Source organism: Lichenostomus cassidix, chromosome 1Aa, assembly GCF_008360975.1.
Source record: "Lichenostomus cassidix isolate B80296 chromosome 1Aa, HeHo_3.0, whole genome shotgun sequence".
Taxonomy (NCBI): Eukaryota; Metazoa; Chordata; class Aves; order Passeriformes; family Meliphagidae; genus Lichenostomus; species Lichenostomus cassidix.
Genome location: NC_139480.1, coordinates 22,228,571 through 22,250,306, shown reverse-complemented (window position 1 = coordinate 22,250,306; position 21,736 = coordinate 22,228,571). Strand labels below are relative to the sequence as shown.

Genomic DNA, 21,736 nt, shown 5'->3' with positions numbered 1-21,736 from the left:
TTTCTTAAAGAGCTTGCTTTTATTCATGGACAATAGCCAATCTCAGAGATGCAGGCAAAATATTTTTGAACTCAGCATAAATATATATATGAAGAGTGACACAAAAAAAAGAGCATGTATTTCCTATGATCCACAGGACTGCACATTAGCTGTTTGTGGGTTCATCACCCAACTTTCCTGTTTTACACATGAATACCCATGAGCACACAAAGATGACTAAAATGAACCTACATTTTTATTTAAATTCCTATAAAAATGCACAAAATTAAACTGTCCTCCATACCTTGTGAAATAGCTACAAGATATTTAAAAAATTGTTATTATTCCTATCAGCCTTGTCTAGAGCCTACCACAGACTCAAGATGATAGAGAATCCTCAGGGTACAAAAGCAGATTCTGCTGCGTATAGAGACTAATGAATAACTGGACAGCTACTGTCCACGAAAGTAGATGTGAAAGGAAAAAAAAATATACAAGTAACTACAAGCCAGATGGACCCTTCCAGTACAGTGCAGACTGCGGTTTACCAGTATAAGCACATAGCTTGAAATTTTTCCTTCCCCTTGAGCTACAGGCTCAAATCGTGTCAGCACAGGTTCATGATTCATCCTCAAGGTTGATGCAATGAATTCCACTGAGTTAGTTGTGAGTATTACCCAAAATATGTCTGTGGTTCACCAACTGCTGAATGCCAATTAAAAAGCACATTAATGCAATTTCTAACACTGGGGTGGGGTCTGGGTTTGGTTTTTTTTCCTTTCCATTAGCACATCAAGCCACTCTTTTTCAGGACAGTTTTCTAGAAACTCACCTACCAATTCACAGCTGATATGCCACTCGGGGCCAGCCATATCACCTACAAAGATACTTGGGATAAAAGGTTGTATAGAGGTAGACACAAAGTTGACTTATGGCTGAACTCTACTTTGTTAGGACACAGTCTGGTAATATAATAATGTTATATAAGTAATACAGCCTAAAGACTCCAAAAAGTAAAAGATTTCTCAAATACCAGAAGCAAAGACATTTCTGGTCCTTGAAAACTCCTTCTATAGCTTTCTTTATTGAATGCATTCCTTTAAAAAGACAGCATATTCCCACAGAAGCTACAGTATTTTCTTTACACAAATAATGCAAAGAAAATCAAGTTTTAATTATGCATGTCTAAACTGCGGTCTCTAAAATCAGAGTATATTAGCCGAGAATACAATTTACAGTGCTACAGGTAAAGGAAGGCCAGGAAGTGTTCATTTCAATGGATATTATTTGCCATTTAAACTTGAAATATTAACTCAAACTTTTCATTCCAAGTATCTACAAATCCCATCAAAGTGGAAGTCAAAACACAGCAGAAACAGCCTCTATGCAGAATCTGGTCTTACAGAAGATAGGATATGCTGATTTCTTTCTCATGACACAACAGACTTGAAAAATAAAGCAAAAAAATTTACAACATTCAACACATGCATTTGAAGTTAGAGAAAACAGGAAATAAAACATCACTGCTTCCAACCACCCTTGGTTACTTCCTTGCACAACCCTCATATTCCCTTGCTCTGAGTTGTCAAGTGGTACACATAGGCAAAACTAGAAGATATAAGTGTGGAAAGTACTCAAATGGAAAACTAACTGGAAACTTGCTCCACTTTCATACTATGTGATTTTCTTTTAACTTTGTTCACAAACACAAGCTTGAGATAGATGCAAACAATTTCCTCTATCTGCCAGAAGTGTTATTGGCTGCAATCACACAAGAGAAAGGAGATGGTACTGCTGAAGGAAAGCTTAAACACTGCTCAACAGAAACAGCACTTCCCTAAGGCAAAAAAGATCACAAGGTGAAAAGTGGCAACATCACTATCTTGGCTCAAACATCCATTGACACTATTATTCACCAGTGAAGAGATCCTTACCACCTGTGACACAGTCAGCTGCAACTTACAACCCTGATTTGTCCTCAGCACTACAGTGCAGTCACCCTCAATTACAAGCAACACAACAGCAGCTGCTGCTGCCTCACATACTCACCAGAAAAAAAAAAAAAAAGAAAAAAAAAAAGTTGGCCGTTTTCTCAACACAGAAAGTCTATACAGACTTTTCCCTGCACTTTTCCTGCCAAGTCATACTTCGCTTCTCTGTAAAAAAATTGAGGAAATTGGTAAAATAATTGTGTTGCTTTTACTTGCATCTACTATCACTATCTAGTTCATCTATTTCAACTATTTATAACTTTCTTTAAAGAACACACATGGCTAAGCTGCAAAGGAAAGTAGAATAGACCTGTATGTCTCAAAACTATTGCTTTGCTTAATCCCCTACTGTTGCAGGCAGCCAGGAGGCTGAATTTTCCCTGTATTTAGCACCATTTGCTAGTTCCTGTTCTAGCACAACCCACAGCGGATAGTTGCACTCTGGTATCTCCTGCGTTATGCCTGTGCCATTATTACAGGCTGACTATGTTCTGTGACTGAAGGTCTGCCTGGCATAAATGCTTGCAAAGCTGGTTTAACTGGGAAAACGACCACAGAAAAATACAAAACAACGGCAGCATTGCAAAGTGTGGCAAAAAGGGATTCTGTGAGGACAAGTTATACAGTGCTCAAAACGAATGAAGATACTCATGTTACATTCAGGACTGCTACTGAGCTGGGACAGTGTCAGGAGCTTGCTAATCCAGCAAAGCCCCACCAGAAAGAAAAGCCCTGCAGTCTCATAAACTGTGTAAAATATATTTGTAAAGCTATTAAAATTAAATTTCTCCAAGTCCTGACACACACACTATCTAGCTATAACAAAGACCAGTACTGTCACTAAGAACAGAAAAATAGGAAGCAGCAGGAACATGTCTTCCCTCAAGAACCACTAAAATAATCTGCTTAGCTAAGCACTAAGTCTTGACCACAAACCACCAAATCATGCATTTTTGGAGGTCTTCTCTTTTATTAGGCTGTCCAGAATTAAATATACTGGAAATAGCAGTGTTACAGAACATAGAATCAAGCTGGATCCCTCAGTCTTGCAGATTACGCTAAGAAGTGATGCCCATTTATATATATATTTATATACATATATATGGACTGCAGAAGAAGGAAACCGAATGTTAACTGCAGAATTTAATCTGAAGGCTATTCCTTGTCCAGGACACTGTCAAAAAAATCCTTATGAAATTAGAAGATTGAGGAAGTCCCAAAATTGCAACTTCTCCTGCTATGAAAGGAACATCTTGCAGTCAGATGCATGATTCAACTGACCACGGAAAAAGCTTCCAGAAGGGTGTCATCAGGTCTATCACCAGCATCAGTGACTTAATCAACAATTACAGTACTGACAACAAATTGATTTCCATCTAGTAAGAAAAAAGCCTTTCTCCAAGTTGCAGCCCCCGAAGCACCAATCCACTCACATCCACAAAAACCAGTATTTTTCTAGAGCAGTAAAGGCAGTAAATTTACCGGTCCATTATAAAACAGAATGAACCACTACAACAGAGCCTTGGGCTTTCAGTTGATTGCTTATGGATTATTTACAGCTAAACAGACTTCAGGTCAAAAATGACAGAAAGCATTACGAACAACACTTCCTGCCTGCCTCCCTCTCATGCACACACACACAGGTACATCACAGCTCATCAGCTGCGCCCAGTAAAAAAAGTTTCTTGTCAAACAGAGCACACAGCTGGACACTTAAAAAGAAATATGCTGGAGAAGCTACAAGGATAGTAGCAGAGTGACTGATGATGTTCTCTCACTTCTCTGCTTCTGAAGGCACTGAAAGCAACCAAATAATGCAGAGAGAGATGTTTTGCATCCACCATCTGCACCTTCAGTTTTTTAGAAGTATTCATGATCAAACTAGCCAGTTCTGTTATCTTAAGGAGCTTCAGATGCACTAGTCTGCTCTCACCAAGCTGGCAATGACAAATGCTGCAGTCCTGTCACACACACTGGGACAGCTGCACACAGGACACACTTTGAAGCTCTACTTCAGATGTTCTCTTCTAAGAGCTCGACAGTCAGACCTTAGCAGACAGTGACCACTGACTCTTGCATAGTTTTATTCAGGACTTCAAAAGCTTCATACCTCCCGCTTGAAGAAAGTGATCCTTTTTGCAGCATGTGTGGTTATACCTACACCTACTGCTGAACACCATCACAGTGAAATAAGGAGAGAATGTCATCTTATTCCAGCCAGGACCTGTAATCAAACCATAATTTTAAAAAGCCACACTTTTAAAAACCCACTGCAATGTTGTTTGCACATCTTCACAGTTTTCAGCCAAACACTAATAATTGACACAGCCACTGGGCACTTTATCAACAGGCTGGAAGTAATTTGGAAGCAATGGCCCTTGGGAAGGAAGGAAGCATGAGAACACATAATCTCCTCCAAGATCAGGCCTGAAGAGAATTACATGTATATGTCCCAAATCAGGAGGTCTGTACAGACTTTGGAATCACAGCATCACTCTTGTCTTTACCCACTGGGACAGAATCCATCGCTCTCAGGAGGAACATGGCTGCATCCAGCCCCTAACCTAGGCTAGTATTTATCCAGGTAAGAATATTTATCCAGGTAAGAACATAAGCAACCAGCAAGCTAAAGATTTGCAATTAGAAGGAAGAGCAGTGGCAAGGGAAGACTATGGCTGCCATACCCATACCAGTGGATAGGCACCTGCTGCCAGGGGAACTTTCCACAAAAAAACTGTACACCGTGGGTCATGCTATTACACTGAGCAAGGCAGCAGCAAAACTTCCACTAAGATGAAGGGAAGTGAAGCTCTGACAGAGAAAAAGATACGGGAGATTTCACTACAACAAGCAGCTGATAGCAGATTTATATTTAGTTGTTAAATATACGTCTGAACAGAACCAGATAGGAAGTGGAAAGAGGTTATACATGTTCATTCATCCGAAGAACTACCCACCCACCACACATACTATTACTTAAGACACAGTTCTGGCAGACTCAGGGGTTTTCTTGCTTATTTGTTAATTTGCTTTCAGCCAAACCAATGCATTCATCTGCTTTGCAACACACTAAGGACTCTAAATTAACTAGCCAATTCTTCATTTGAGTTACAACACCTTTAATTTTATACACGTGGAAAATGGCTTTAATTCTGCAATATCCATGGTGCAAGTCATCTGCTACGCCAGCATGTATTATTTAATGACATCTTCACATGCTTCAGCACCATATAGATTTCACTAAACTGTTTGGGTGTACCTTCTGGTGTCCAGACCTCAGCTAGAAAGCTAAATTACAGACCTTTTTTGTGTTTTGGAGACAAGATCAAAAAGTGGCTATTTTCTTCCCCATCACTTGTTACACCCCAACAGACTCAAAAGATCTTTTATCCTATTATGACTAGGGAAAAAAGAGAAAGAAAAAAAAAATTTTTAAAAAGTAACACTTTCTAGGTACGGGTAACATTGTTATTAAAAGGGCAACAAAATCTAAAGAATGTGAAATTATTTCTAGCAATGAATGCTTTAAACCAAACCTAGATATGACTTAAGAATGGGCCAAGCCAACAGCAGCACCACATGACAAACGCAGTTAGTGCTGTTCCACTGACAAGTTCAAAGACACTGTACAGCCCCATGCCTGAGGTCCCCAAAAGAAACGTGGAAAAAACAATGAAAAGAAGGAGCAATCTGACATGGAAAGGAACTTAAAATTTGAGCCAAGCGGGCAGACACATTTAAATCTCCTAGGTGAGACCTCGATCTCCCCAGAGAGGTAGTGCAGCACCACACACTAGCCCCTTCCAAAGACAAGGGCAGGCTTTCCTGCACAAAGCATCTCAGGACTGGAAACAGAAGCACTTGGCTCCAGCAACAAACCTCCCATTGCCACACGATGTGTAACTGACACAGCATGAAGGTACAGCCTGTTGTGTAATGTGGGTACCAGCTAAATGACCACCTGAATTACAAGGCTGTTCCTGAATAATAAATCTGATTCTGACACAGCAGGCAACAAGCACAGAGAGCAAGGGAGAAGAGCAGAGGAAGTTTAAGAGCACAAAGCAGTGATTTAAGGTGCAAGCAGAACTTTGAGGAGAGCTCAAAGCAGGAATCATGGAAACCAGAGGAAAGAAGCAAACAGGCAAAAAGTAGGACATGATATTTTCAAGCACGCGAATGTCCATGTGAATTCACTCAAGTCTCATAGCATATGTATAAAAATCTGAAGCTGAACTCCAGGCAGCTGAGCCCAGGCAACCTTCACCATAAAACACAGAGGTTTAGATTTGGTACATAATCCAATGAAAATCATGATGATGCTAGAAACAATTACATATTCCTCTTTTTTTTTTTAAAGAAAGCTTTCACCATCTCCCATTAAAAGACTTTATTCCTAAACAGACTAAGGAAATAATTTATTTTTCATCTCTATTAAATACAATATACAAAGCTACATACTTTCAACAGATTTTCAGCCCCACCCCTCTAACCATCTTGGTGGCCCTCCTCAGGACCCACTCCAACAGGTCAATGTCCTTCCTGTGCTGGGGATCCCAGAGCTGGATTCAGGAGGAAAAAAGGTCAGATATCAACTAGGCTTGGTCCCAGCCCATGTACTCTCTCTGCCTCATTCAAGTCTACAGCACCTCAGCAGCCAGCCCTTGTGAACAGGTGTGCGATGTGATCCCTTTTGCTGTCTTACCCTTATCAGGCACAAATCTCATCTATTCATGTGAAAGAGATTTCACGTGTTGCAAGTGAGTGAAGACTGAAAATATCCATCCTGCTGTTTCTTCAGAGGTCGGAAAGTTTAAGGAACAAGTGTTGATCACACCCACTTGTGCTGAGAGTGAGAAACCCTGGTGCTATAAATACAGCTTTGACTGAAATCCTCAAAACAAAAGAAGGGGTCTTGTCTGCCAGTTAGGATCTGGCCATTGGACGCACAAAAAAGACTCTGGGCAGACTACCCAAATACCTGCGAGAGCCTGGAGTTCATCTTAGGTCACAGGATGCTCTGAAATTCAACCAGTCAAGAAGTCACGCCTGAAAATTCTCCTTTACATATTACAGGTACACAAATTCCCCTGTGTAACGCTCATTCAATTTCACTTCCAACTAGTTTCCAAAGGCATTTTCCCCCCAGTGAACAGTACTCCCTTGCGGGAGCTGGCTGGCACGGCGCCACGGTCACTGGGGCGGCACCTCCTGCCCCGGCCCGGCCGTGCCCGCCCTGCGCCTCCGGCACGGCACCTGCCCGGCCCGCCTCGCTGCACTCACCCAGAAGAGCAGGTTGAGGGCGTAGAGCAGGCAGCGCAGGCACTTCACCGAGTCCTCCCTGGCCATGGCGAGCCCCCGCGGGACACAGCCCCATCCTCTCAGCACATCCTCCCTCCCGAGGCCGGGCCGCCGGCACCCTGCAGAGGAAGAGGGGAGAGTGGCGGCGAGTCCCTTACAGAGGGACCAGCGCGCAGGTGGAGGCGGCGGAGCCACGCCCAGCCCGGACCGGCCGCGCCCCGCGGAGACCCCCGGCAGCTCCCCTCCCCTGCCGGCCCGCCCGGAGACAGCGATGGGCGACCTGTTCTCATAAAAAAATAATAAATCCGCTGGCAGGGGAGAAGCCGCGGGCTACCCCAGCGGCACAGCAGAGCTGAGCGGGGCTGAGCGCAGCGGAGGCACGGCCCGGGGACGCCGGCTCCGTTCCAGCTCAGGATAGACGCGCTGCCCTGGGGAGGGAGGGAGGGAGGGCGGCCAGGGGACAGCGGCCACTTACCGCCCGGGCGCCTCCCGCACTCACTTGCTCCGGCGAGGACTCATGGGGCCGGGGCGCGGCAGCGCAGCGCGGAGCCGCGGAGCCCATGCCCTACGGCGGGCGCGGGAGAAGCTCCGGTCCCGCGGAAGGTCCGGCCCGGCCCCGCGGCTGCCCCGCCCGGAGCGCTCCGCCGGCCCGCGGCAGCCGCACCCGCGCATGCGCCGCCGCCACAGCGGTCCTAGCGCCGCCGTCCGCGCGAGCCCGGCCGAGCCCGGAGTGGGCAGCTGTCCGTGAGACACAGGCTCGTGTCCCGGCAGGGCCGTAACCCGGCAGGGCCGTAACCCGGCAGGGCTGTCCGTGTTACACAGGCTAGTGTCCCGGCAGGGCCGTAACCCGGCAGGGCTGTAACCCCGGCAGGGCTGTCCGTGAGACACAGGCTCGTGTCCCGGCAGGGCCGCAACCCCGGCAGGGCTGTAACCCCGGCAGGGCTGTAACCCCGGCAGGGCTGTAACCCCGGCAGGGCTGTCCGTGTGACACAGGCTCGTGTCCCGGCAGGGCTCTCCCGCTGGCACACAGCTAGTACCCGGTGTCCCCACTGTGGCGGGGCTTAGGGGCTGGTGGCGTTTTTTCCTTCAGGGGACATGTTTGGCAATGGGCTGGCTGGAGTTGAATGACACGAAACCTCCTCTCTTGTGGCACGTTGGCCCAGGGTGGCAAATGCCACACGAAACAGGTTCACAGCGTTTCACAGGCGTCCCACAAGGTTTTAGCATGTTTGCATCAGAAATTTAAGCTCTGCCAACATCAAATCTGAATCTGGTCATTAACAGCCTAGCACCCACTCCCATTGCTGAACAACAAATTTAGGAAAGCAACCATGTGGAAATCCAGTATTCCAGAAATTGTCAAAATCTGCAGTTATTATTTAGGAAAAATGGCCAGTGGTTTGACCTGTAATGTGCGTGGTACTTAGAGATTCCAAAACTGAGCTGAAAGAAGTCATCCTTCCTCTGAAATCCATTACTGTGTGTGCATCTGGTGACCAGAGTAGGAATTCTATAGTCATAGGATGGGTTGAGCTGGAAGGGACTTTGCAGCTCATCTAGTTCCAACCCCCCTGCTGCGGACAGCAAACACCTTTCACCAGGTTGCTCAGAGAGTTCCATCCAGCCTGGCCTTGAATGCCTCCAGGGATGGAACATCCACAGCTTCTCTGGGCAACCTGTGCCAGTGTCTCACCACCCTCACCATATTGTATTTTTTCCCTATTATCTAATCTAAACCTATCTATTTAATTTTTACTGATGTCTGTATTGTTACAATGTGTGTGCATATATACACATATTTCAAAACTAAGAATTAGAGAAGACACAGTTACGTGCAGATTAATAATGAATTTTCCATTAATACATATAAAGGTGTTGCAGTGCCACCATCACAAAAATTAGAAGAAAATATACTGGAAAAGATTTCTTAACTAGAACAGGAAAATACTCCTGAGTTCATGTTATATGAAAATTGTTTTAACAACTGCTAGTGAAAGCTGAGAGGGAGGAAAAAAGGATGTAATGCATAAAATCTAGCTCTTGTAAGGCCAAAGAAAAATCTGTTTCTTGAAGAAACAATGACTTGGAAAAAACACACAAGGTGCAGATATTCAAATGCTTATCACTGAAGCTGCTGGTGTAATCTCAATTCAGTTTTAATTTCACTGTTTCATACCATTAGTAGTGAACTGGGGCAGACAGACTCTTCAGGTGTATTTGCTCCTCCTTAGAGTTAAATAGACATGGAAGGACATAAAATCTCATGCAACAGGGGTTTTATGACAAATTTCTAGAAGTGAAAATGCTAGCAAAGTTGAAAAAGTTAAGAATATTGAAGAAATGTGGTGTGAAGCTTTTTGTTCCTTGAAATTTGCTAAGCTTTAACTGCTATTTTTATCCTCTTTGTGAAATCAAGAGCCTCTCTGGGAAGCATAATATCCACATTTAAAATCTTCAGTAAATGTTGATAATTCCATACCTAAATAAAGCAAATTGAACTACAACAGATACTGTTAAAAGGTGACATTGTACATTCATTGTGCTGTTTACATACCATTCATTCTTTTTATTACTAAAGACTTCACATGATCACAGTCAGTTAGACAGATCTTGAACAGGTACGGCATTTTCAGTGAACCTATGCCAGTTTACAAAAACAGTGTCAGTTTACAACTGAGCTCCAGCCTCGGCTGAGAACAATACAAAATTATCTAAACCAACATAAAGATAACTAAGATTGTGTTTATGTTATCGATTGTTCCTGGGAAGACAGTAAATTGCTTGAGGAAAATTTTATAAAAAATGCACTCCAAAATATTTAGGTAACTTACACTCAGTGATTTTTCTTTAGACATGCCTAAAATAGCATACAAGAAGTTCTCTTTCTTGTTTCAGATATTTTTTGGCTTAGTGTAAAACTATTAGTAACATGTGATAAGGAAATTAAGGGAAAAGAACACCAGTCTCTTAGACATCTCATGTATTAAAAATCCTGCTAAAAATGACACTTCAAGATTTTCTGTCTCTGAGTTTTCATTCTCTGAGGTCTTTGGTCATAAGACACTCTCAGACTAATTTTAAAAAAATGCTGTTGCAACAATTTCATCACAAATATAAAGTGGGTGCCCTAGTTGGCTACACAATTTTTCTGTCATTTTTTGTTATCCAAAGCATTATCTGCCCAGAAGAAATTTTGGTAAAATCCTAAAGAAAACAAGTCCTATTTATGAACAGCTGCTACACCCTATAGGGCCCAAAGCAAAGTCTCTTTGGAATACTGCTTTCTACCAGGCCATGAAACTTTATGAAATTTCTGTGATGACAACACTGGGAAAGAAACACATAGGCAGTTCCCATACATTCTAAACAGTAACTAAAATGTTTATTCAGGGCAAGACAAGAGAATATTTTTTACAAATAGAAGTGTAACAGTGAAGCTCTTCATAGGTTTTTGAAATATGTGTTTGCTGTTGGCAAGTAATGCTTATTTAATGCACAGAGACTTATGAGCACGCGAAATCTTGTGGATTGGTATTTTTTGCTTGGATTCTCTGATGTCTAATAAACTACAGTCTGAGAAGCCTTTTTTCTGTCACAGGGCATCCACAATAGTGTTCTAATATTAATTCTCTAATTAAATAAATGTTCATGATACAGTCTTTCCATCAATGACAGAGAGAGGGGGATGGGAATTCAATTAACTCCAATAATCATTTTCCTCTGCTTATCTGCCTATTTTAATTTGGAGTATGGAAACTTAATATCTGTAAGTTAGCTCCTCTTTGTCAAATGTGCTTGAAATTGGCCAACAGGTTCAAAAGCTATTAGAAGAGCTTGACAGATTGACAGACATTAAGTGTGCATGAAAACAACAGTATGGTCTTGTAAGCCCTTCCTCGTCAAGAAACCTGACTAAAAGAGGAGTGGATATTAAAGACACCCATCCAGCACATAGCTGAAAGTGTCTTTCATTTAAACTATGTGGAATAGCATTAGCCATGCATGTAAATTTATAGTTGATAATTACCTGTTAATATTTGGCAGGAAACTTCATCACTGAAAAAGCGATGAGTTAAAGTAATGACATTTTATATACCACCAGAACATTTAAAATTACTCAGATCAGCACTGAATGAAGGAACATACACATGGATGTGCTTTGGCACATACTCATTTTAATTCTGTGGTGCGTCTACTCAACTTGATCGACTCCAATGAGCAAATTGTTCATGGACAGATTTACTTCCAAGATTTTAGTATAAGCTAGAAATATCTTTGGTAGCATGACGGCAGTTCTTAATGAGTTCGTATTTTTTTCCAGCCACATTGTCTGTTAGATGTGAAAATTCTGTGATCCCATTAATTTGCATGGTATTTGTAAAGTCTCAAGTCTACTTAAGTCATTCCTTTTTACCCACAGTTTTTTAATTCCAAGCCCCTGCCAGGTATATTCAGGGCAGGCAAATTCTGTAACTGACCTCTGTCTGCAGTGAGTAATTTGTATGACCAGCTGTGCCAACACAAGTCAGGATGGATTTCTGAAGCTAGCTGGTGGCTTGTCAGTGTCTCAGGTAGGCATGTCATCACTTGGTCTTGCTTTCTCAGTCTTTTACTTGATTATAATGGTATTCTGTACTTTGATTCTATGTGCTTAGCTTAGGTCTTTCTGAGCTTTGCTCCAGATCTCTCTGCTCCTTAGCCTAGATTCAGACTTTATTTCCTATCCTTTGTTCCTTGAGCTGTTCTCTCTAGAACCCTTCTATGTATGTTTCCCTTCTTCTGCTCTTTGCTTGTTACCTTTCTTAACTTCTCCGGGGTCTGGTTTACTTTGTTTTTAAGCTTGGTTCTTGTCTGCCCAATGAATATCCCTCTCTAATGACAGGTTTAATGTCAAGGGCAGGATGGAGGTTTGTTTAGGAGCAAAATTATCAGATACACAAGCATCTTCAAAATGGAAGGTGTTCTAGCTGTCTCAGGAATAACCTGTCTTGTAAATTCATGTTTGTAACAGGACCCAGCATTGTTGCCATGAGGTAAAAGTGCCTTTTTTTCTTTTGAAATAAAGACATCAAAAGGCACCAAATTGTTCCAGTGTCTAGAGCTTGGTTTTACTCAAACATGTAAACAGCATTTGAAATTAATAAAATATGGGAGATTAACAAGATTAAACAATTAAAATTATAGTCTTGAAAACATTTTGGCTTAATGGGCTCTTGCAAATGGCCTTCCCTGCTTTCTAGTTCAGCAGCTTTCCTGGGCTCTCTGAATTGAAAAAAACACCTCAGCAGTTTTTTTTTCTGGGATCTAGATGAATAAATCCCTGAGCAACATGGTCTGACTGCACAGCTGGTCCCTTCCAGCCTATGTTACTCTCTAAACCTATGTTTCTGCCTATCTCATTTCTTTCTCCTGTCCTGGCCATTGGTATCCCTCTAGAATCTCCTCTGGGTCACACTGTGACTGGGGAGTATCATTCTTCCTTAACTAGAGGACAGCAGCAGCAGCGGTGACAAGGCACACAAGTCTTCTTATGTTGGAGACCCCGTATCTGTATGGGATACTATGGATGGGCTCTCACCAGAGCAGAGTAGAGGGGCAGAATCACCTCTGTCAGCGTGCTGCCCACACTCATTTTGATGCAGCCCAGGATACATTTGGTTTTCTGGGCTGCAGGCATATACTGCCAGGTCATGTTGAGCTTCTTGTCCACAAGCACCCGCAAGTCCTTCTCAGGGCTGATCTCGATTCATTCTCTGCCCAGCCTCTGTTTATGCTTGGGATTTCCCTAACCCAGGAAGTGCAGGACCTTGCATTCAGCCTTGTTGAACTACATGAGGTTTGCACAGGCCCTCCTCTGAAGTCTCCTAAGTTTCAGTTCCTTGCCAGTGATCTTCAGAGTCCTGTAGATTATAGTCCACACTTCCTTTTCAGGCACAACAGGGGATTTTATGTGAGCAAAGAGCACATTTTATTATCTGTGATGTGTCAACAGCACTGCTAGTTATCAAGGTTGCTGACACTTCTTATCATAGAGTCCTGGTGCTGCAGGGAAATACAAAGGAGATCCCATCACTAGACAGTAGCTGCTTTGGAGAACTGTAGTCAGTCTCCACTGCAAAGTTCCTGTGTGGCAAATTCCTTTAATCACATTTTTCCCAGGTGGTTAATTTGTTCTCTTCATTGTCTGGCTTGAGATCTCACAGGCTGATTTAGAGAAATGCTTAAACATTCACAACTAGATCTGAAGCTACTGCAAACTGAGTGAGATGCAAGTAAAAGCAGGACACAAAAATGTCAGAAATAAGTAGAAATTAAAAGACACTAAGAATAGGTAAGACTAAGGAGAATGTAAAAATCTGGAGAATGATGGAGGGATGCCAAGGCTTGAAAAAGAAAACAAGAAGTCATCTTACATGAAGAACTATATATTACTTTGCTATTTTTACAAAGTCTAGCAGGAATTATGAAGTGAAAACACTTTAGACTGTAGTCCTTCATAGGAGGAATGAAAAGTAAGTTGTCTGGCTACAATTTTATTCTAATTCTAATAAAGTTTTTTTCTGTACCAGGAGACACAGATTTTATCATGGCTTTTTAACTCTGATGTGTGATAACTGGATCTCTATAGGAAAACAGATATATGCCTGCCAAGATGCTTATCCTAAAAAAAAAAATTATAAAAGGCCTGGAAAATATGAGAAGGATACCTGTCAATTCATCTTTTCTTTTACGGAGTATCTTGAATTGTCAAATGGCAGGTTTTAATTGCTTTGAACTTATGTGTGGAAGAAGTGAACATTTTTAGGTATCTAAGCTAAAACTTTTTCTCCACAGAATGATGAGTGAGACCAGGGTTACTACCATATTTTTCCTTCACATTATAATCAGTCTCACATTTCTGCAATATGAAGGACTGTACACATGAGTTATTAGGCTGGTATCACGAGAGTCAGCAAGTAACTAGCTTTCATTACAGTCAGAATCAGAAATGATCTTTCACGGAACAGTGGATGACTGTGACTTCCTCAACATTTTCTTCTACTTCCTGCATGCTATCTGAAGTAGGTTGCTTGTGCCCTAAATCTGAGCCATCTCTGTGCTAGCGTTTTTTAAGTAGTATTCTGCATAGGCTCTGATTTTTCCATGAAGCCTCTATACCCTTGCTGCAAGACAAACAGCATTACTTCAAAAATACATACAGCAGAAACACTGTACAGCTTCATCTGAACACAAACCCTCATTATATTCTCAAGTACTTGTAATTCTCAAGTATTTTGAATTTTAAGTAGGCAGCTGAGAATGTATGGCATTTTTGGTTAAAATTCCACCACAAAGAGTCTCTTTATATTACCTTTTTAAATGTAGGCTATTTTTCAAGGGTCAACCCATGGACAACACCCAGGTGAGGGACTGAGGAATGGTGGTAGATTTGCAATGCAGACATAAGCATGCAAAACTGGACTCCCACTCAGTGGTGCAGGACATCATCAGTTCTTGTTCCACCACCCTCTGGCAATGACATGGCTGAACATAGCTACATCATCCATCCACCAGATAAGCTAAGCTGGGGGAAAAAAGGGATACAGAGCTGCTGTACAACTTTAATACAACATCCTAGCAATGCTAGAGTGAGTATAAATAGACTTTGTAGGCAACTGAAAAATACAGTTAGAGAGTTAAATGCCTTAAAGGTCAGTTTTGTGCAACACTAAAACGCCATTATTAAAGAAAATTGTCTGCTCTGAGCTAACATATCAGTGATTTGGACACTTACCTACTGTCATTTGTCCGTATTTTCCATGGAAGATGTTAAAATAGCATTACAGTCCCAGGGGATTGCTTATCAAAGAACTCTTACTTCAGTACTACACCGCTGGGATGCTTTTGATAGCTATGACATGCTTTAATTTGAATTGTCTTCTCTGTTTGCAGCACACTAGTATGCATCAGCTCTTTCAGGATCAAAGGATATCTTACTGCGCTTCAGAAACTCATTAAATCTATATTTGTAAATAAAGCATTTGTTCCACAGCACTAGGTGTCCTTGAACCACTACAATGAACAGCTCTGCAGGACGTGTCCTAAATGTACTCAAGGCTCCAGTGAATAATGAAAATGTGACTTGTCTGTTAAGTGTCCTGGGAACAAGTTGTTATGGCCTATAAAGCAGTAGAAAAAGTGCACACAGTGGTATTCCCAGAGCTGAAACACAAATCTAATTAGACTCCCATAAAATGGCTTATTCGAGACTGAAAAATTGCTAACTGATCACCAAGTTTCCTTTACAGATTAATAGGCTAGTTTAATAGCCATAGTTCTCACTGTGTATGAACTACTTCTTTATGCACTTTACTGTACAGATATTAATTGCTTTGGCTTTTATGTAATGTATGTTTATATTGCTACTATTTTTGCAAATGAGACCTGCCTCAGGTAACCTGTTTAGCCTGTGTTTTCCTTTTTCTTTTTTTTAATGAAAGATAAATAAGTCAATCTGTTTCCCAAGTTAGAATTAGTTTTCAGATTTATCAGGAGCTGAATACCTAGACTGCTATTTATGCTTCCTAATTATTGAAAAATATTTAATTCAATCCAGTAAGATATTAAAATTAGAAGCAGAACAAATTTTACATGCAGCAGTATTTTAGAAAAAAAAAAAGATTGAAATAGTAATAGACCTTTTGGGGGTACTTCTGGGGACATCTTAGATTTATAAGAAGTTACTGGATCTAGGAAATAAGCAAAAAGGAACTTCATCTGTGTCTCATCATAACAACACCTTCTTGGTAATGGTGCTACAATGATTAGGGCTGGCCACTGCCTCACACTGAGCACCAAGAATATACTTTACAGTTTCTGGAACTTGGGATAGCAGTTTTCATTGCAGAATGTTCAACTCTGTTTTCATTAAAAATCCTCTATTGCCTATAAAACCCATGTCCTAAATAGTAACTAACTACAGGACAATGAATTTTTTTTTATGGCTCTATAAACTAATGAGTCCACACCCGTGTCAACATCTAATGCCAGATGTTATGTTTGACTATTAGCAAGCCAAGAGAAGCACAGAACATTTTCTTGAGAGGGAAAAGCTGCACTGGGAACAAATTTTGAAAATACTGGAGGTACAGGGAAGTGGAAGTTCAATTTCAACAGTTAGAATAATACATTTTAATTTTTTTAATATGAAGGGAGCAATCACTTCAGAAAAAAAAATCTGAAAAAACATGTTAAAGCTAGTCATTGCATTCTTGTCAAAATATCCATTCAGTTTAATTTTCTCATCATTAAAACTCTGATCAGTCTAGGAGATGACCATCCAAACTATTTTTGACCAGCCACCACTGTTTCCTACATGCTCACTGGCTTTATGTTGGCCTTTCATGAGTGACCATGAGTTTTCAGTGTTCTCTTTCAGTCTAATTTCTACTTGTGTAATTCTTTGCCATGTTTCCCCTCTTCTCTTTTGTACCCATAAATCTATTTCTGTTCTTGCCCCATTGTTATCATCAACAATTTTCTTTCATTTTCTGTATCCTGAATTCTGCTAGACAAATCTTATGGCAACTTAGGGATCCTCACTGTAAGCTTTTCCATTCTTCTCTTATTTCTCATATTGACATTTCTCATGTCCTCTGTATTTATTTTTTCAGAAGGTCAGATAATTCTTTAATTTTCCAGTAAACACTCCTCAGTAAAACTTTGTTTCTACCACCTGATATAAGAGAAATTATCTCCTAAAAATTCCTCTCTTGCTGTATCTGCCCATTTGCAGTCCACACTGGTTCCTTCCTTCCTTCTCTGAAGTCATGAGATGATTAACTTGCAGCTGGAACCAAGCAGGATTTTTCAAACAATTATATATAAGGTGTTAAGAATGTACTTTACTTAGTTACACAGAAAAAAAGAAACCTTCCCAGCTGTCCAAATAATAAAATAAAAATATAGGTGGCCGAATGACAAAGATGGGAGTTATGTTTGTCATGATCCTGGTTTAAATGCGTATCTGATTATTTACAGTTGTGTTGGTATTTTTTCATGCTATTGTCAGTCTTAAATATAACCTATATACTTACCAACTACATGTTCTACTCTTAAACATTGACCTTTTTTTACCATTGTTTGTTGTTCTTCTTTAAACCTGAGAGCATGAAGGTTTAAGAATGTTTTGTTAGTTCTGTTAGCTGGTCACTAAGCTTGAATGATACAATTTTATAAAGTAATAATCTGAATTGTTAGTAAGGTTTTTGTTCTTTATGAACAGCACTATATTGTGCACATTTTCTTTTTTCTTTCAAGAACATTTTATAATACAAAGAATGAAATAAAAGCTCTTTCAAATGATGAAATTTATATTCAATTAAGGAAGCATCATTTGATAAGTCTTAAGCAGTCAATGCAATAGAGTAGTAGCCATGCTCAACTGGTATTGACAGGTTCTGTGCTATCTTGGGTCCCCTCTCAAACTCATATTTTATTCCATAAATTTCTTCCATAAAACACAGTGTGGCACCACTGATGGACCTTTTATGGGATCACCATTATTTATGCAGTCTAAAGTAGTAAAGTCTCCACTGGGAGATATTTACCTCACACTATCTTCTGAAGATATGTAGAAAAAGTATATACATGCTTTGTGTATTACTTTACTTTTTTTCTATACAAATAATGATAGGAACAAAAGGGATTTATTACTAAAACAGGATGTCAGTAGTTGAAAAGCTGTGCACGTGAAGCTTATCATCCTTCAATCCTGATCCACAGATCTGCTATGTTTCACATTCACTACATGCTGTAAAATACTTGGAACATATGGAAAAAGTGAAGGTGATTAAGATAAAGCTATTATGAAGCCTGATTTTGCCATTCAATGTTGTTTATTCCACGGGAACTCCTTGCATCCCATGGCACCTCTGTATATGATGCAAAGACATTTCTTAAAGTTGCACAAATACTAATAAACATGAAAAGCAAACTTCTGCTTCTTTTATCAGTGTGAAGTGAGTGTTTTATTTCTATTATAATAACCACAGAATTTTCCATAATTCAGTAGGTATGTAAGATATGACATTGTAAACACACTTTTATTCATAAGGGAAAAACATGTAATATTTAAAGATAGAAAGAAAAGGTTTTATGAGAAAGGAGGAGAGCAGTGGGTTAAAGGGACAGCTGGTGTGTGTATGTTAGCTGATATGGGAGTTCTGCTCTCTGTTACTATTTTGTCAATGCTGTAGCAAGGCAGTAAATGATAGCTACTAGTAATTCACTGAATAAGGCACGTGTCTTGTCCTGCTGTATCCATGCCTGCAGCCTTCCTGTGAACAGAATAAAGAATAGTTTCTACAGAAAATCCCTCAGAACTCGCCAGAGGTGAGTAGGTTAGTAGGGTTCTACAGAAATTACTTTAAAACTTACAGAATTTATATGAGTATGCATATTTTTGACACTATCTCACAAGACTACATAATTTGACTATTACTTCCTCATGTAATCTCTAAAATAAATTCAAAAAATACAACAAAATTATAATATCCCTTTAAATTCTATAGGCTTACCTTTCTGATGTTCTCTTTGCTCTTTTTCAATTGTCATATAAAAATTTTGTATAAAACCACACAGATATCTTCTACCGAAAATATGCATTCTTTTCTTTTCCTATCCCTTTCAGTTTCTGAATATATAAGTCTATATTGTGTCATCTGAAATGAATTATGCAGGGACAGATAATGAAAAATAGTGTTTTGAACAAGTGCTGAGTACCATTGCCAAAATAGCACATGTATATGTACGTGTGCATTCACACACACATGTATATACACATATATGAAGTGGATATTTGTCTGAAAGGGGGTGATTAAAATTCTGTTCTGAGTGAGTGATTAAAGCTGAACTCATCACCAGATGACAACAGTTGTCCTTGACTCATACATGCTTGTTATGAACTAAAAATCCATAAAATATATTAATTCCTAATAATGAATAAATTCTCAAATCTCTGAGACAGGCAGCAGACATAAAGTATTTCCAGACTGTACTTTAATTGTATGTGACACTACATACAAAGGCATTTAGCTCTGGCTACTATAATTTTTGCAGAACCCTGTGAAGTCTTTGAAGACTTATGTGACCTCCACTTGTCTGTTGTGTAGTTTGATGTGACCGTATTGCCTGCTGCCTATTTAAGAAAACGTGCCTGTATTTTTGAAAGGAAATACCAAGAACTGACTATACATTAGCTTTACGCAGTTTACACTGATTGAAAAGGGAAAAATTGAAAATAGAAAAGGGAAAACATTCACAGTAAACAAACACCTGTATAGGTGTATTTTAGTTTTAGGTATGTATATAATAAATTTCAGTCCTAGCATGATAATTTAATCTTCTTTCCATTCTGTTCTAGTTTGTTCCAAACATTGTCCCATTTGGCACAGAAACTTCTAGTTCTCTATTAGAAACCAAATATTTTTCTTTCCAGGGGCAGACATTCCTCAGTCAAGTTCAACAAAGTGGACCACAAGGGACCTGTCTCTGTTGTCCAAGCTAGCAAGATACATTTATGAGCCAGCATCAGTAAATAAAGAAGGCAAGCTACAGCTGTCCTCCAGCGCTTGAGGTCACTGAGCAATTCCAGAACCACAAGTCAGTGATTTAACGGAATTTCCCATTCAGACAATCACGGCACATGTGACCATATCATAAGACTAAACACTGGATTCTTAGTGCATTTCCACAACAACAACAACAACAGCAGCAACAAAACAACACCACCACCACCCCAAACAAACAAACTGCTGTGAATCAGATTTTTCTGCCTGGCCTCTCTTACATAATTTTCTTTTTTGCAATTCTGTAATTGAGTACAGAGAGGTTCAGAAAGAGGAATTTCTGAATATGAATTATCATGTGCCTTTTAATGAACTCCACAGCCTACAATGAACCATGGATCTGGTATGAGCCAAGGCCATTTTTGGACACAGGGGCATGCAGCAGTGGCAAGGAGAGGTGCTCGGGAGGGCCCATGAGAAAACAGCCCCCTGTAAAGGCATGTTGACAAGAGCACAGGAGGTAATTCCCATGAGCAGTCAGAATGTGCTCTAACCTGAAGGGTTACCTGTGAATCCTGCCAGTCACATGGCTGAGTAGAGATAAGGAAATAAAAGTAGAAAGTGAGTGCTTTAATTCCAGTATTACTTATAGGGTACCACACCACATGAGAAATATGATAGAGGTCATTTTAGCTAAAAAAAAGGTATAACTGATTATCCAGCCATTGCACGTCACTACACAGAAAATTAATGCGTTGCTCTGAAATCTAATATTTATTCAAATATAAGACCATATGAATTTTAAAAAGCAATTATAAAACACTACAATCTATTCTTGCAAATTACCTGTTGTAATTTTAGCTCTAGACAACAATGACAAATTACAATCCTCATTTCAAGGATATGAGATGCATTACATAATGCAGATCTATACTGTTTTCAACCATTAATCATCATCATCTGGCAGCACTGTTTGTGTTGATCCTGTTTACAAAAGAAAAGAACTGCTAAGACATACTATTTCAGGCTTTTCTTTATCCAGTAACTATTATTTAGAAAGAATCATTTATAATCTGAATTTGCATTTAGCCTCAAAGTGGAGAAACAGCCCAGATACAATTGCAGTAAAGAAAGGTTGACATCCACAATAAAAAAAAAAAAAGATTAAGACCTATTTCTATCTTCACCAAACATTTATCTGTTACAATGTTAATTAGAAGCTAAATGTTGTAATTAAATTACAACGTTGTGTGACCTGATAGTTTTAAAACTATACCTTAGGCACATAATCCAGGAACCATTGGATTTTTCTGAAAAATTTATAAAACATTGTCTTGGAAGATACATGAAGTTCTTCACATTTTCTGTCAATTTTTTCAAGAGAGATTCTCCCTTTCTATGTAGAGAACATTGTCAGTCATGGAGTACCAGATTTCATTGCTAACAAAGTAATTCTTAATTGTATCAGAATATAAACATAATCACAGTCAAACTGAAATGAATTTTTAATGATTTTTAAGATTTGTTTAATTAATTCTGTTCCCTGTCGATGAAAGATACTCAATATCAGGTTAGACTAGGAAATGTGGTTTTTTTGATCCTGTGACACCTTTTAAGGTTTCTTAAATGTTTCTTGTCTTTATTAAATGTCACTAAACACTTTCAATTTAATGAATGCACAGATAATAGCTTGGCAATAAGAGGAATTTACCTACGATGTGAAAGGCTCAGATTCATTCTGCAAGTCTACCACTTCTTCCTGTCCCAGAAATATGCTCCACACACCAGGAAATCAACCCTACAGTGGTTTACCTAGAGATGGATTATGACTTTCTGTATATTTTGTTTAAATTCTCTGCAACAAAGCTGTGAAGCTGAGTATCCAGCATCACCACTAGACAGAATATTGGACTAGCT

General features: G+C 39.9%; 1 protein-coding gene across 3 annotated transcripts in view; it reads right to left on the bottom strand.

The window, feature by feature from the left end:
• Positions 1-7,925, bottom strand: part of TSPAN12 (tetraspanin 12) — a 41,413-nt gene extending 33,488 nt beyond the window's left edge. The window contains exons 1-2 of one of the 3 annotated variants that reach the window (XM_085042449.1): positions 7,747-7,925; positions 7,254-7,390 (exon numbers count right to left, since the gene is read on the bottom strand). In XM_085042449.1, coding sequence (XP_084898575.1) covers positions 7,254-7,319 — 66 coding nt within the window. In that variant the 5' untranslated portion in view covers positions 7,320-7,390; positions 7,747-7,925. The remainder of the gene's footprint in view (positions 1-7,253; positions 7,391-7,746) is intronic. The other 2 variants (XM_085042432.1, XM_085042440.1) reach the window with 2 other exon arrangements.
• Between the last annotated feature and the right edge of the window lie 13,811 nt (positions 7,926-21,736).